Here is a 15,068-nt window from a genome sequence, read left to right on the forward strand (position 1 = left end):
GTCTCAATAATAATGCAACAAGTTAGTTGTTGAAAATTACTTTCTTTTTCATGGCAGCAAACTCCTCTTCGTCAATGAGCCCTCGTTGCAAGAGAGAGGCAAGTCTTTCAATTTCGTCGATAGCAGCACTTGATTTCAGTGGTACAGTGTTGGCAGTTGAAATTCTATTCTTTTCTAAATCACCCATATCTCGATCAGTGACTTGATTAATATCCTTATATCCTTTTTGTTGTACAAAATTGTGCATTTTCGATGTAGCTTGTTGAATTTGTTCATCTGCATCATTATCTTGATAGGACGATGTTGAAGAAGCTTGATATCCAACTTTTCCTGCAGTTGGCCTTGATGGTGTGGTTGGAGGCTTACTTGAAGGAATGGTTGGAGGAGTTGGTTTTGATGAAGTGCTCGTGTAAGAATTGTCCACATTGCTCGATGGTCTCGAAGGTACACTTGGAGGGTTTGGCTTTGAATAACCTCCATACGAGTTGCTGCTTGTGCTTTCATTGAGATTATTGGAGCTTCCGAATCGAGAGCTTGGCTTTGGAGGAGCATTTGGACTATTACCACCCATGTTTGGAACACCTAATGAAGGGAGTGATGAAGGTGGAGGAACCATAGGCTTGCTATTGAGAGCCTTATTCGATGATGGCAACACTGGTCTTGCATTATTGGAATAAGATGGTGATGAATTAGCGCTTGATGATGTTGGTGATTGATCTGAGCTTGGTGGTGAAATCGATGAAGGCTTTGATCCAGGTACTGGAGGAGGTACACCACGAGAAGGTATTTGTGGAGGTTGTTGTTGTTGTGGAGAGCTTGTTGTATTTCTAGTGCCAGGAACTGGAGGAGGCACACCACGAGTCGATGATGGAACCGGAGGAGGTACACCACGAGAGGGAATCTGTGGAGGAGGTTGTGAATGGCTTGATGATCGATCATCATCGTCATTATTATTACTATCATCATCATCATCAAAGGAAGGAGGTCTTCGGGTCGGAATTGATTTCATACCTCCTGGAACTATGGGAGGTTTTCCAAATCCACCACCACCACCACTACTGCTGTTGTTACTACCTCCTGGAACCATTGGAGGTTTACCAAAGGAAGGCTTTGAAGAGGGCATACTTGGTGGAGGGGAGTTGCTACCACCACCACTTGATCCTTTGCTCATTTGCTTTCTTCTAATTTCATCCATCATTGGATTACCGGTTGGAACAAAACCACCCATTCCACCACCAGAAGAGCCTCCTCCTGAACCACTACTACCACTACCACCACTATAACCACCACCACCTCCTGAACTACTGCTACCACCACCACCTTTTGGTGTTTCAATCAAGGCTCCATCACGAATATTCTTTTGACTTTCTGGGACCTTTTTCAATTTTTTACCCTTTTCAATATCGTTGAGAAGATTGGCACGTCCTGCACTCGAGGGAGGTTTCACAGCCACCATGTTGGTTGGTGGAGGAGGTGGTGACGACACACCTACAGGGGGAGGAGGGACTGGCATGACGATCGTGTTTGATCTGGTTTAAAGTTGCGATTATTTTTTTAATGATTGGTAAAATGACAGTTGCCTGTCCGTCACCCATCTCGTTTGTGTGAATGGGAATTTTTCGGAGTTAGGGTATCAAATTGTGGATGAGATTATTGAAGCTGATTATTTGATTACAAATGTCTGACAGCGTTTGCATCATGATGACCATCACCGCCAGATGGGAGAGCCTTGGAGAGGATACATCTATTCACAACAGTCACATTGGTATGAGATGGTGTGATCATCGTTAGTATGAGAAACGTATTCAAGAAGATCAATGTCCTACCTCAATCTTTGTGCAAATTAATGCAGCTGATTTCTTTTTGTATGAGAAGCAGTAATCACAAAGTTATTGCAAATCTTGACACGAACTGATTTCAATCTTTTGGAATGATATAAACTTCATAAGGGCCATGTGATGACAATATTGTAGAGGTTGCAGAATTTGGTAAAAACAAAAGCACTTGTGCAAATAATTGATAAGTTCCAGGTTCAAGAGATGTAGTCTGAATGTTGAGTGGCTGTTGTTGTGTGAAAATCATGTTCTGTTCATTTTGGGTAAACTCTTCAAATTGAAATGTCTTCTTTGTTTGTAAAAGAGTTCTTGATTTCTCAACCTGTGAAAGTGAAGTGACAAGTTGAAGGGAAATAGATCTCAATGCAAGATTTGATTGAGGCCCATGTGCTGAGTGATCTTGATGTTGTCTTGTAACGGAGAAATTATATTCAATTGTTTCTCCTTGTTTGATGAAATTTGAGCTTAGTGAAAAGTGTGTTTGTAAACCTGTAATAGCACTTTGAATAATATCATCTTTTGCAGGAGTTGGAAGAGTACCTTGCCATTGTTTAGGTGCAAGTATTCTTAGAGATGGATCTTCGAATGCCATTGGATTAAATGGATTATGAGTGTCTTTGGTAGATTGTCTCAATTTTGTAAGGGCATCATCTGAAGTGATTGTGTTAGTATTGAATCGAATGAAACCAACTTGTCTTAATCCTTTTCTTCTCAATTCATTTCTTAACTCTGGAAGAAGTGTGGAATATAATTGTGTGACGTTGGTCGCATTTGAAATTCCAGAAATTGTTGAAGCTTTCACTCTTCGAGTCGTTGGTATATTCTCTGTTTCATCCGTCTTTACGAGATAGGTATCTAATAAGCCTGTTTGGTTTTTGTTATTTGAAGGGGGAGCTTTTTGAGCAGGTTCATTAATTTTCTTATTTTCTTTTCCTGTAATTTCTGTCATTCTTTTTTTGAACGATTCTTTTTTTTGTACATCTTGTTCCAATTCTCTATTTCTTCTCCATTCTAAGTCCATCAAGTCATCGTGGTCTTTTTGAAATCTATTGTTGTGATTAGGTCTTTTCGAATAAATTGATCTATCGGACAACACATTGTATTTTTCAACTTGAAGAGTTTCAGGATTAATTTTATCAAACATTTCTCTTTCACTTCCAACTATTCTTCGAATGCCTTCATTGGAAGAAATTGATTGATCTGTAGTGTTAGAGTTTAACAACCCACTCATCACAGCAGTTGAGGAAACAATTTTAGGAAATACCTAAAATATTAAAATAATTATTATTACAAGCATTCATATTGAATATTAGATGAATTTTGATTCCGTTAATAATGATCAAACATGTTCAACAACACGTACAATATTCATAAATTGTGCAAGGAGAGAGCTGCGTCCCTCACCACCATTTTGTTGTGTTTCCGAATGTAGTTGTTCGTCCAACAATGGATGGTGGTTGCAATGATCACTACTCATCAAGTGCGGAAATTTTTTTAACGAGAGAGCCTCTTCGAGAACTCTTGAATGCCACTAGAGAAGGGTCCTTATTATTTTTGCTTGAAGATTATTCGATGATGAGGTGTTTCATCTTCAACGGGTTGCTTTCTTTTTCGATCATGCACCGCTCGAAGGGTCCATTACGATAAATATACCAGTTGAAGAGAGTGTTAAAAAAATGTCCAAATCGATTGCCAAGACATGTTATGATGTGATTATTACAGGTATGTCTTTGAGAGTTTTGTTGTGCTTCATTGATGAAACTGATCGAATGGAATCATCATCAATATTTTCCAAAAAAAATCATTCCGTAATGAATTTTAAAAATTTCAACCTTTCATCACCAAATGATAACCCCATGATAAAATGACATTTCTTTCACACACATGTTCTCGATGATGATACGACTTGAATGGTTCTGAATTCCATCAAATTCATCACTATATTATTGAAATAGGTGGAGGTCACAATGGTCTCGTCTGTGCAGCGTATATTAAAAAAACAATGCCCTCTCTTTCTGTTTGCGTTTTAGAAAGAAGACATGTGACAGGTGGTTGTGCAGTGTCAGAACAAGTCCATGATGGATATAAATTCTCACGTGCTTCGTATTTGTGTAGCTTGTTTAGAGGACATATTATGGATGAATTAGATTTGAGAAGAAGAATTAAATTAATTCCTAGAAATCCCTCTTCCTTTACTCCAACTTTGAATGAAAATGAATTTCTATTTTTGGGAAGTGATGGAGAAATGAATAAGAGAGAAATTTCTAAATTTTCCAAAAAGGATGCTCAAAGATTTGATGCTTATGAACAGCAATTACAAAAAGTAGCACAAAGTGTTGAATACTTGTTAGATTGTGGTCCACTTGATTTGGGTTATGATGAAAATGCAAGTGTGAAAGATTTATTATTTTCGGATTCATTTGGCATTTTGAGAAATAAGGAAAATAGAGAAAAAGTAAAAAGATTATTGGATGCTGCACGTGAACTTGGATTAGGAAATACTAGTTCTGCACTTGATATTTTCTTGAGGTACGTAAATTACAAGATGTGAAAGATGTAAAATTCTTGACATGAAACAGTCCTGCAAAGAAGGTATTGGATCATTGGTTTGAAAGTGATCTCTTGAAAGCAACACTCTCTACCGATTCTATTATTGGTGAATATTGCTCTCCAACCACTCCTGGATCTTCCTACGTGTTGTTGCATCATGTCATGGGGTATGTTCATTCATGTGTGTTTTTGATATTGTCAATATTGTCAACAATTATTGATCCATAGTGATATTGGGTATGGAAAAGGTATCTGGGCCTATGTTCAAGGTGGTATGGGTGCTGTGACACAAGCTCTGACTGAAATTAATAAGGAACTTGGAGTGGATGTGTATACCAATGCACAAGTCAAACAATTTACTGTGAATTCAAATACTAATCGTTGTACTGGTGTTGTTCTTGAAGATGGAACAGAAATTACTGCCACTAAAGCTGTTGCTAGCAATTGTGATCCTCACACTACCTTTAGAAAGGTAAGTTACACAATGTCATTGGGAGATCATCATGTTGACACCTTAATACTCGTCATTTGTTCTAAATTTCACTTATTTTCACAACATTTTTCAAATATTCACAAATATGGATTATATTTTCTTTCATGTGATCCTTGTTTTCAATATCATTTATTGACAATTCTCTTGCACATGATCCTTTTTTTTAAACACCTAATGAATATAGTTAATGAATCAACAAGATTTAAATTCTACCTATGGAGAAGAATTTGGAAGAAAGGTCGATAACATTGATTATTCAAATGCTACTTTCAAAATTAATCTAGCTGTGAGTTCTCTTCCAAGATTTAAATGTTTCTCAACTCCAAAAGAGTCAAGAAAGAGTAATGGAAGTGGAAAGGAACACTTTGGAACTATTCACTTTGAGACATCAATTGATGAAATTGATCAATCTTATTTGCAAGCTAAATCATCACAACTCTATTCTGATAATCCAGTAATTGAAATGACCATTCCAAGCTCATTGGATGAAACTCTTGTTAAGAATAAGGATCATCACGTCATTCAATTGTTCACACAATATGCTCCATATGATTTGAAAGAAGGTCACGTTTGGAATGAACAATTAAAGAGAGATTATGCAAATAAGGTTTATGATAAAATTGAATCATATGCACCTGGATTTAAGAATTCCATCATTGGAGAAGATTTATTGAGTCCATTGGATTTGGAACAAACCTTTGGAATGAAGAAGGGAAATATTTTCCATGGATCTATTCGATTGGATCAATTATGGATGAATCGACCATTTAGAGGTTTCTCTAATTATCGTTATTTCGATAAGAAACATGGAGTAGGATTGAGTAATTTATACTTGTGTGGAGCTGGTGTTCATCCAGGTGGTGGAGTGATGGGAGCATGTGGTTATAATGCTGCTCATGCATTGTTGAGACATTTGGGATATCAATAAGAGAGTGTTGTGTCTCATGATATTGCACAACCTTATTGAACTGTTGTGTGACACGTGTGTGTTCATGAAATGATGAAAATAATAATTTCGACCATAACGTGTAGGTGCAATAGTAATGTCATCACATTCATAAATATATATTTTACTAGTACGATAGGAACTTCATAATAATTTTTACTAGTACGATAGGAACAACACACAATACTGAATCGGTATGGGTTGACGTGTTAAAGATTTTTGATAATGGCATTCACAAGTGTTTCAGTATTTCCTTTTCCTCCTAAATCTGGTGTTATCACACTCTGATCATTCATGACAACATCCACTGCTTTTTCCATTTGATCTGCAATTGGATTCAAGAATGAACAGTGTACAGGATCATGTTCTTGTAAAAATCTTAATAACATGGCACAAGCTCGAATGGTTGCAATTGGATTGGCAATTCCCTTTCCATAAATATCAGGAGCACTACCATGAACTGGCTCAACCAATGCAAAGCTGTCAAGCATGATACAACAACGAAATTCTCGATTTTAAAAAACAAATGAAATTAAAAAACACATACCTGTCACCCATGTTGGCAGATCCAGTAACGCCCAAACCTCCAACAAATGCTGATGCAGCATCACTCAAAATATCACCATACAAGTTAGGAGCAACTAGAATAGATATTAATTCATTGGACAGAATGTAACCATTGTGTGGAGTGATTATGTGTTCAGAAAATTCACAATTTAGAAAATCAAGTGCAATCCATTCATGAATGTGTTCATTGATGGTAATGAAAATTCCAAACATCGTATATTTACATACCCACCACATCATATTGAGTTGGATCCAAAATCATCTTGTAAACCATTGAATCCACTAATTGTTCTTCAACTTTCACTTGTGGATACTTTTTAGCAACTTGTAAACAACTCTCTCTAAATAAACCATCACTCACACTCAACACATTTGATTTGTGAACAATGGTTACTTTTGGAGAATTCTTCTTATTTCTTTGAATGGCCAATTTGAAAGCCATTTCTGCAATTCTCTTACTAGCTCTCTCTGTAATTAATCGTTCAGCAATTGCAATTTTTTCTCCGCTTTGAGGATCAACAGATAATTTCTCTTTCTTAATGTAGAGACATTCAGTATTTTCTCTCACAATTAACATGTCAATTCCTTTTTTAACATCTTGACATGGTCGAATATTGGCATAGAGATCTACAAGCTTTCTCATTGCAACAATTGGAGAGCTGTATCCTTCCACTCTGTTATTGAACAAGAATATTTCAAGAATATTTCAAAACGAGTATTGATTTCATTTCAAAACGAGTATTGTGTTAAAATAATTCATGAAAATTTCACACTTACTTGTGACTTGGAGATTGAACAGATCCAAAGATGGCACCATCACATTTTGTTTTTAATGCTTCAACTGTTTCAGAAGGTAAACTCTTTCCACTCTTTTCAAAAGTTTCCCATCCAGCTTTTGAAAAAAAGAATTGTGAAACATTTTCAGTATGTGAACATACAAACCTTCTAAGGGAATATATTTCAAGGAGAAATCTTGTTGTTTTGCTGCAACACTCTTAGCAATGGCAGCATTCATTACTTGAATTGCTGCAGGTACGACTTCTTTTCCGATTCCTAAAATGGAATTGATTTTGAAATATTTCATCATGATTTTACATGGATTAAATATGGTCATTGAGAATTTATCAATCCAGCAGGATCACAAAATGACCAGCACAATATTTCATTTGAACTTACCATCAGCTGGAATGACACCGATCACTTTTTGAATGTATCTCATTTGATGTTGTTGTTTTCCAATCAATGAAAATAAAGAATTGGCAACACTCGAGGAAGAAGCAATCGATTTAAACATGTTGATGTGACAATTTGAAAGGGTGTGTTGTTGATGAGTTGGACGTAATGTTTTTGAAAAGAGTTTTTTTTCGCGCTTTTATTTTTTAGTTGGGAAATTCTCCAAGTTTCCAACTGGCAGTGTTTCCTAAATTGTAACAATTGGCATTGAGAAATTCAACTCATGCGCACACGTAGTGACATCATAACAGAACACAACCAGTCAGTCATAGGAGAAATCTTGCACGTTTGGTTGTATCAATTGTTGTAATAAATCTTCAGGTTGATTCAAATTGGCATTCACATAAAAACTCAAATATTGATTATTGGTTCTTTTAGCAATGAAAACAAATGCGTTCTGCAAGTCGACATCTCGCTTCAATTCACGAACGGCATGTATAAACAAATTCATGGATTGATTTAAGTGTTGTAATATAAATTCCTTATTCTTTTTGAATGAAATGTCGAGCAACATGGAATGGTAAGGTATCATGGACTTGACAATTTGTAGGTTGCATTTGAGATTCTTGTTGAACACTGTATAATAAAATGGATTCTTTGAAATCAATTCTAGAGCTCTCTCAACAGTGTTACACTCTTTCGCATATTTTACATTCAATTCAGAAATACCATAAATCCTAACAAACTCTCCAATAGGTGCAATCGCTTTTCTGAGATCTGAAAACCACGTTTTAAGTAGTCCCAGTTGTTCGAATTGATTCATTCCTTTCGTTAAATATAGTACCTGTGTCATTATATCCATAATTAAAAGCTTTTCAGTAGACAATCTACCAATGCAAATACAAGCATCCTTATTTGCCAAACCAAAATGGTCTCTAGTAATGTTTGATAAATAATCCCATTCTTCAATTGGATAAATTATATTACTTGGATGAACAAGCTTTAAATTCCAATTTGGTCTTCCGTTGGTTTGTGATAAGAATGTCTTCCAATGCCATGAAAGTTTAAAATTAAAACACAATTCAAGTTTTTCAATCTCTTCTTGTGAAGGAGCCTCTTCTTTGAGTGGAACAAGACAACATGAATTCAATTGATTCCACAACTCTAATAGTTCAATTTTAGATAGTTCAATATAGGCAGCTTCATATTGAGAACATATTAATCGACAATTCAAACATCGTGATCTCTCATCTAGAAATTGCATGATTTTGAAAATAATTTCGGGAAGTAAAAGATGAGAGTGATCTGTTGTTGTTGTTTCTATTGTTCGTAGTAACGGAGATGAGTCTTTTTTCATTGAATGATCAAGAACTAAAGATGGAGTTTCTTTAAATTTCTTTGATGATAATTGTTCGGATTTCACTCGTAACGATGCTTCATTTCTTTCATCAACAAGTTTTTGATCGTCATTCTCAATAAGACTTCGTTTCATTTTTATTCGTTGTTGCAACTTTAAAAGCAATGCGAATGTTCAGTCACACACACTCATTCATTACACTGCACACAGCTTCAATGAAATTGAAAACTATAGTGCAAGTTTGTGTTTCGGAACGAAAGATCAAAGGGTGTGTGCCAAGAATCAAACGAGTTGTGCATGAATCACGGATGATCAAAGAGATTCAAGAATCGCATTGTCTCAATTTCACTGTTTAGATGGAACACGGCACTGTTGCAAAATTGTGATTGGATTCTCCAAATGCCCATCATTATATGGGCATCCAATGACTTGTAAAACATTAAAAGTCCTCATTCAGAAAATAATAGAATTTAAATGATTCAACTGTAGATGAGGATGAGATTGGAGAAATTCTCCGTTCGAGCACATACGCGAGTGTAGTATACTCTTTGCAGTCGGGTAAAAGAGATAAAGTGTATGGATTCAAAATTTTCATTGAGCCCAATGTTGGTTTGATCTCTTTTCCGAGACCATATGGAAAGAGAACAACATCTCTCCAACAACCTTCATTTGTTCATTCCATTTCTTGGTGATTGGCAGTGACAACTAGTTCCTCTCCATCATCTTGTGTTCCCATCAAAGCTGACAACCATATCATGTCCAAAATATTAGTAGTTTTATACATTATTTCCATGCTGCCCAATGTTCCATAGAGATGCAAAATGAAACAAACAACTCATGTCCAACGGGAGAATATTTCCCAATCGAATATCCAACACGACTTGTCATGGAAACCCTCTCACAAATTCAACGACGTTGGGCCACATCATTTATGGTCAACATCCCTACATCATGCACAAATTACCATTTACCTTGCCAAACACAACTTGCGCCGAGATTCTCCCAACTAAAAATTTCCTTCTTACCATTTCCAATCTGTCAAATTAAATACCATCCGTGTCAAGTCAACCAAGTTTACAAGCGAATTGATCATTATCAACAGATCGCAGTGTCACGCTGCGTGTTGTCTGTGTGCCCGACGCAGCTAAGCGTCGTTTGATCGTCTTGCAGATTCACTCAAATTCTCAAAGGCGCCACCAGCAGAGGGTGCGACAAAAAGTTGAAGATAAAAAAAATCAAACAATCAAAACGTTTAAAATTTACAGCTGATCAACAATCCGAACAGATCATCATCTTTGCATCACCCATTCATCCATTCATTCATTCATACTCATCCCCGAATCTATTGAAGCTTCCCAATAACAACAATCAGAAATGATGATGAATAACTCTTTATTACAGCCCTCGTTGCAAACATCTTGTTCTCCTCCTCCACCTCCACCTATGAAGATGTTGATGAATGATCCATTCGCTTCCTATACTGGCTCGTACACATTCCCATCCATGGTTGCTAATATGCAATGTAATGCTAGTCATTCTCCTACTTGCGCGCAACAGACTTCCAATCGTACTCATGCTGCAACTCTAGGCAATGTCAAGCAATGTGCAAACTACAAGTGTGGAACAACAAAGACTCCTCTTTGGAGAAAGGTATGTACTATTCGCTCGAGTGTATTGAGTGTCATCTCTTATTCAAACTTGGTAAAACGATCACACTATACCATCAACACACAAAATCCATGATTTTCATCATCCATTCAACTTTTTTATGGATCCACACACGCACGCACTGCCTACCTTCTTGTGCACAACAACCAAAACAACAAATTATAACATACATGATGTCAAATCTTTAAATCAGGGATGGACTGTTGAAGAACCTTCCTCTAAGAATGGCTACAAACCAAAGACTGTCTTTTTGTGTAACAAGTGTGGTCTTCACTACCGAAAAGGTCACTATTGCAAAGAGTGTTTAGAAATCTTCAAAGAAAGTGATATGAGAAATGAAAAACAATTTTGGCTCATTTGTTCTCATTGCAATCAATGGATTCACAAGAAGTGTATGAAAGAGACTTGTCAAGATGAAAGTAATTATGTGTGTTGTGAGTGTAAAGAGAACCCAAGTCGTACTCTCACAACGAAACGTAAGAAGAAATCCACAGTGAGCAAACAAGTCGCTTCTGCCAGTGAAGAAGAAGAAGAAGTAGAGGAAATTGCAATTCCAAAGAGAAGAGTTCAACACAAACGTTCCTATGAATCCTCTCAAGAAGAGACTGAATTCAAACCATCTCAGCCAGCAACTCCTCTGAGAAGAGAAGGATCCGTATCTCCAACTTCTCCAAACTCAATGCCATTCAAGAAGAGAATTAAGGGATCCTTGTCACCATCAACTTCACCAGAACCCATGATGCAACCATTGAAGATTTCTAGAATTTATTCAAAGATTGCATCTGAGATTGATGGATATACCACTGAGACATCATCTCCTACAACATCTGAGAATGAAGAAGACTATTCTCTTTCCTTCTCTCCAATCAGAATGCCAAGTGATGGCCCAAGAGTGTTCTTGATCAACCAACCAATGACGAACTCCTCCTCAGCCATTGACATGTTGGCATCGATTTGTGAACAAATGCAATAAGAGGTTCTTTCTCCTAATACCATCAAATGAATCTGTGAAGATTTTTAAAGGAGGTGGCAATTTTTCAAGCAGTCACTTTCTCTCTTTCACAGAACCCCTGCGATATTCACCACAATTTTGTGCTCTCCAACAACATTTGACTCCTTTTTGCCATTCGGAGTCTCTAGTGCAACCAAACACTCTAACAGACACCTAACTTTAAGTGAGCACTTTTCAAACTTGCGGATTTGAGATAACCTAACCATTACCAATTTTGCAACACTCTTTGTACAGACAAAATAAATTCAATGACAAATTTAAGTTCAATTCGTGGGTGAGTGCCAGCTCTTCTTCAAGGTGACCTGTCTTTTGCGATCATTAAGGTCCCAATAAGGAATGAACAAGACACCTGCTAGACGTTCAAAAACACACAACAAATTCATGTAATATTTAATTTTTTAGTTTATTGTGAGTTTGAAGAGAGAAAAGACAGATCATTTACAATCTACGACCACGTCTACCACCCTTTCTTCTTGTGGAATCGTGTGGAATTGGAGTAACATCTTCGATTCTTCCAATCTTGACACCTGCACGAGCCAAAGCTCTCAAAGCAGATTGAGCACCAGGACCTGGAGTCTTTGTGAGGACACCTCCTGTAGCTCTGAGTTTAATGTGGAGAGCATTGATACCCAAATCCTTGCATCTGACAACAACATCTTGAGCAGCAAGCATAGCAGCATATGGAGAAGCTTCATCTCTGTCAGCCTTGACCTTCATACCACCAGTAACTTTGACGATGGTTTCTTGGCCAGACAAGTCAGTAACGTGAACAAAAGTGTTGTTGAAAGAAGCATAGAGGTGAGCAACACCGAAAACAAGTTCGTTTTCACCCTTTCTTGGACCGTAGTATGCGGTTTCAATTTTTGCTTTTCTTTCCTTCTTTGGTGGCATGGCTAATTAACTGAAATGATGCAGAATTTTGATGATGAAACAGAGAGGAACGAAATCGATTACGTACTTTTGGCGTATTTTTTTTCAACAAATTTTTTAAAAAAGAGGGTCAACCAAAGAAAAAAGTTTACAATGGCTAAAAAATTCGAGCTCGGCTTTTGACAAGAAGTTCTTTCGTCCATTGCAACATGGTTGTTCAGCCATTCTTTCCGTTCTTGGGAGAAACAAACATCATTTCGTCCATGAAAATTTCTGGCAATTGCAGGTTTGAAGGTGTTGATCCATCGTTGAAAGTTTGAGCAAATATTGAGGACAGGCCGCTTGGAGTTGGAGAACAAAATGTTAATTGATTATCAGAAATACTTGTCGTGAAGCGAGGTGTAAATCCAGTAGGAAGAGTGTGCTCAGTTAACACTGAAACAGCACCTTCTATTCCAGTTGGTGTTGAAGTAGTGTGACAAATAACGCTAGAAGATCTATCCGAGCTGGTATCGCCACTTTTTTCCACTAAATTAATTCTTAAATTTTTGAATTTGTCTTTTCTATTGCATTGGTGAGAATTGTCATCTTCGTCTGCAGAGTTTTCTACATTTAAAGTTTCTTCTGATTCCAATTTAATATCGTTTTCGTTTCGTTTGAATTTCTTGCATGTGTCGTCTATGGGTTCCAGAGTGTCACGAAAAGATCTTTTGAGAGGGTTGCTGTCGGCAAGAGGTGTTGCAAGGAAAAGGTCATTGAACTCGGAGGATTTACATGAGAGTTGGGGATGATCTCGGTAGCATTCGCTTCTGCTTTGAGCTAAAACGTTTGCTTCGGTTAAAAATTGGTCCTGATGAATAACATGTTGTGATTGGACGGATTCATCTATTTTGACTTCGCTTGGGTCCTTTTTTGTTTTTGTTTTTTTCTCAAAACGCTTTGACAAAGTTGAATTCCAATGATTTTTGATTGCATTTGCAGTTCGTCCTTCTAAAGCTTTGCTAATTTTTGCCCATTGATTGCCATGTTTTTCGTGAAGCTCAATAATTATTCTATCCTCCTCTTCCGTCCATGCTTTTTTGTTAATTCTTGGATCCAAATGGTTCAAGTACCGTTCCCTACATTGCTTGCCCACTCTTCCTTCCAACTGGGAAGCAATAAAAGACCAACGCTTTGGTCCATGTTTTTTTACCAGTTGCAGTAATTTTTCGTCCTCTTGCTCACTCCATGAACCCTTAACGACTCCGGCATCACCTTTTGTGCTTTTTTTCTCGGTCGAGTCCATATCGTCTGATTCATATTCTGCGTGACCTTGTTGGCCGCCTTTAAACATGCTTGTGGATCCTGAGCACGACGCTTCTACACATGTGTTTTTCGTATTGGTGTTGACGGCGTAAGAGTTATTAAGCGTCGAATTGGATCCATTTAACATTGCTAAAAGTCTTTGATAGGTGAGAAACGAAATTTTAACAACCACATAAGGCTCATCCTTTTGTCCACACAGGTCTAAAATATGATCTCCAATAGCAGAAGAAAAACCTGAAAGATCCATTTGGTTAAATAGATGGGTAGTGTTACTTTGTTGTGGATGGGAGTGGCTCATTGAAGATTGTTGATGGATTGCATCACTGGAGCCTCGTGGGATGTTGGAAGTTATTTGAGGGTGGTGCTGGGGAATGATTGGGTGGCCTGTTGAAAGTCTTCGGTTATTATTATTATTTTGAACCATCTGTTGTTGGTGAAAGTTCACTGGTTGGGAAGATGATGAATGAAAATTGTGGTTGCCATTAACATCTTGGAGAGATGTCATTAGTGAGGATCCTAAGCTGTGGTTCTGTAACTGTGTTGTGTTTGTGCTTCCCGATTCCTGGAGCATGAAGGACAAGTTTGATTGATGATGCATCATCATTGGACAGAGGTGAGGAGCAAATAATTCAAATTGATGGGCTAGCAGAAGTCTTGTTCTTACTACTATACAGCTGGTGATGGAATGATAATATCCGAAGTAAATGTCTTGAATTAGAATGATGGTGCTCGCACGATGTCAGGAAAGCCTCTCACTGATGATTCTAAGGGTATGATGAAGTGGTTATTGTCGGTTTCTATTCGGTTGTAGACGTTGTGAGCGTTAATATCAATTTTTTCGTTGCTGTACGGTTGGAGATATGAGTTGTAAACGTATGTTACTACGATAGAAGGATGAAAAATTGTGAGGGAAATTTTGAAAGGTAGTGAAACCACCCAGTGATTCAAATTTGTCATGTTAATGAAACTCCTTGTGAACATTTCACCCTTATTGAAACCGTTTCTTGACATTATAAGAGTGGCCTCTTTTCCATCGCCTCAATTACTTTGAAATCACCTTATTTTCATGAATGGCAGTTAGCGCTGTTGTGATCCTGTTGTTTGGTGCTTTAGTGGCAAATCTTTCAAAATTCATCTCAAATTGTTTTTGATTGATACCCACAAAATGATGAAATTAGGTTTCGTTCATGCTCATACTAATAACAAGAACAACTACAACAACAAATGAAGACCGTCATGGACTTTGATCGAAGATTCTTACATGTCCAATCGAACGCTGAGTCCTCCTGTTC

The 15,068-nt window shown here is 37.2% G+C and overlaps 8 protein-coding genes across 8 annotated transcripts; 2 read left to right on the top strand and 6 right to left on the bottom strand.

The window, feature by feature from the left end:
- Positions 1–22: 22 nt before the first annotated feature.
- Positions 23–1,513, bottom strand: C9374_001306 (uncharacterized protein; the record flags this gene model as incomplete). The annotated part of the gene is made up of 1 exon (XM_044688892.1): positions 23–1,513. One exon carries the CDS (start codon positions 1,511–1,513, stop codon positions 23–25), a length of 1,491 nt encoding a protein of 496 aa, XP_044551704.1.
- Positions 1,514–1,917: 404 nt separating this feature from the next.
- C9374_001307 (uncharacterized protein) lies at positions 1,918–3,207 on the bottom strand (the record flags this gene model as incomplete). Its single annotated transcript, XM_044688903.1, has 2 exons — positions 1,918–3,099; positions 3,199–3,207. 2 exons carry the CDS (start codon positions 3,205–3,207, stop codon positions 1,918–1,920), a joined length of 1,191 nt encoding a protein of 396 aa, XP_044551705.1.
- A 304-nt stretch (positions 3,208–3,511) lies between these two features.
- Positions 3,512–5,806, top strand: C9374_001308 (uncharacterized protein; the record flags this gene model as incomplete). Its single annotated transcript, XM_044688914.1, has 5 exons — positions 3,512–3,557; positions 3,791–4,364; positions 4,415–4,552; positions 4,614–4,857; positions 5,063–5,806. 5 exons carry the CDS (start codon positions 3,512–3,514, stop codon positions 5,804–5,806), a joined length of 1,746 nt encoding a protein of 581 aa, XP_044551706.1.
- Positions 5,807–6,033: 227 nt separating this feature from the next.
- C9374_001309 (uncharacterized protein) lies at positions 6,034–7,685 on the bottom strand (the record flags this gene model as incomplete). The annotated part of the gene is made up of 6 exons (XM_044688925.1): positions 6,034–6,304; positions 6,372–6,465; positions 6,620–7,065; positions 7,169–7,283; positions 7,334–7,444; positions 7,568–7,685. 6 exons carry the CDS (start codon positions 7,683–7,685, stop codon positions 6,034–6,036), a joined length of 1,155 nt encoding a protein of 384 aa, XP_044551707.1.
- Positions 7,686–7,886: 201 nt separating this feature from the next.
- Positions 7,887–9,056, bottom strand: C9374_001310 (uncharacterized protein; the record flags this gene model as incomplete). Its single annotated transcript, XM_044688937.1, has 1 exon — positions 7,887–9,056. One exon carries the CDS (start codon positions 9,054–9,056, stop codon positions 7,887–7,889), a length of 1,170 nt encoding a protein of 389 aa, XP_044551708.1.
- A 1,239-nt stretch (positions 9,057–10,295) lies between these two features.
- On the top strand, positions 10,296–11,562 carry C9374_001311 (uncharacterized protein; the record flags this gene model as incomplete). Its single annotated transcript, XM_044688948.1, has 2 exons — positions 10,296–10,571; positions 10,783–11,562. 2 exons carry the CDS (start codon positions 10,296–10,298, stop codon positions 11,560–11,562), a joined length of 1,056 nt encoding a protein of 351 aa, XP_044551709.1.
- Positions 11,563–12,039: 477 nt separating this feature from the next.
- On the bottom strand, positions 12,040–12,492 carry C9374_001312 (uncharacterized protein; the record flags this gene model as incomplete). The annotated part of the gene is made up of 1 exon (XM_044688959.1): positions 12,040–12,492. The coding sequence occupies one exon, from the start codon at positions 12,490–12,492 to the stop codon at positions 12,040–12,042; it is 453 nt and encodes a 150-aa protein (XP_044551710.1).
- Positions 12,493–12,688: 196 nt separating this feature from the next.
- C9374_001313 (uncharacterized protein) lies at positions 12,689–14,074 on the bottom strand (the record flags this gene model as incomplete). The annotated part of the gene is made up of 1 exon (XM_044688970.1): positions 12,689–14,074. The coding sequence occupies one exon, from the start codon at positions 14,072–14,074 to the stop codon at positions 12,689–12,691; it is 1,386 nt and encodes a 461-aa protein (XP_044551711.1).
- Positions 14,075–15,068: the final 994 nt, after the last annotated feature.

The sequence above is a fragment of the Naegleria lovaniensis genome (genome assembly GCF_003324165.1).
Source record: "Naegleria lovaniensis strain ATCC 30569 chromosome Unknown tig012, whole genome shotgun sequence".
Taxonomy (NCBI): Eukaryota; Heterolobosea; class Eutetramitea; order Acrasida; family Naegleriidae; genus Naegleria; species Naegleria lovaniensis.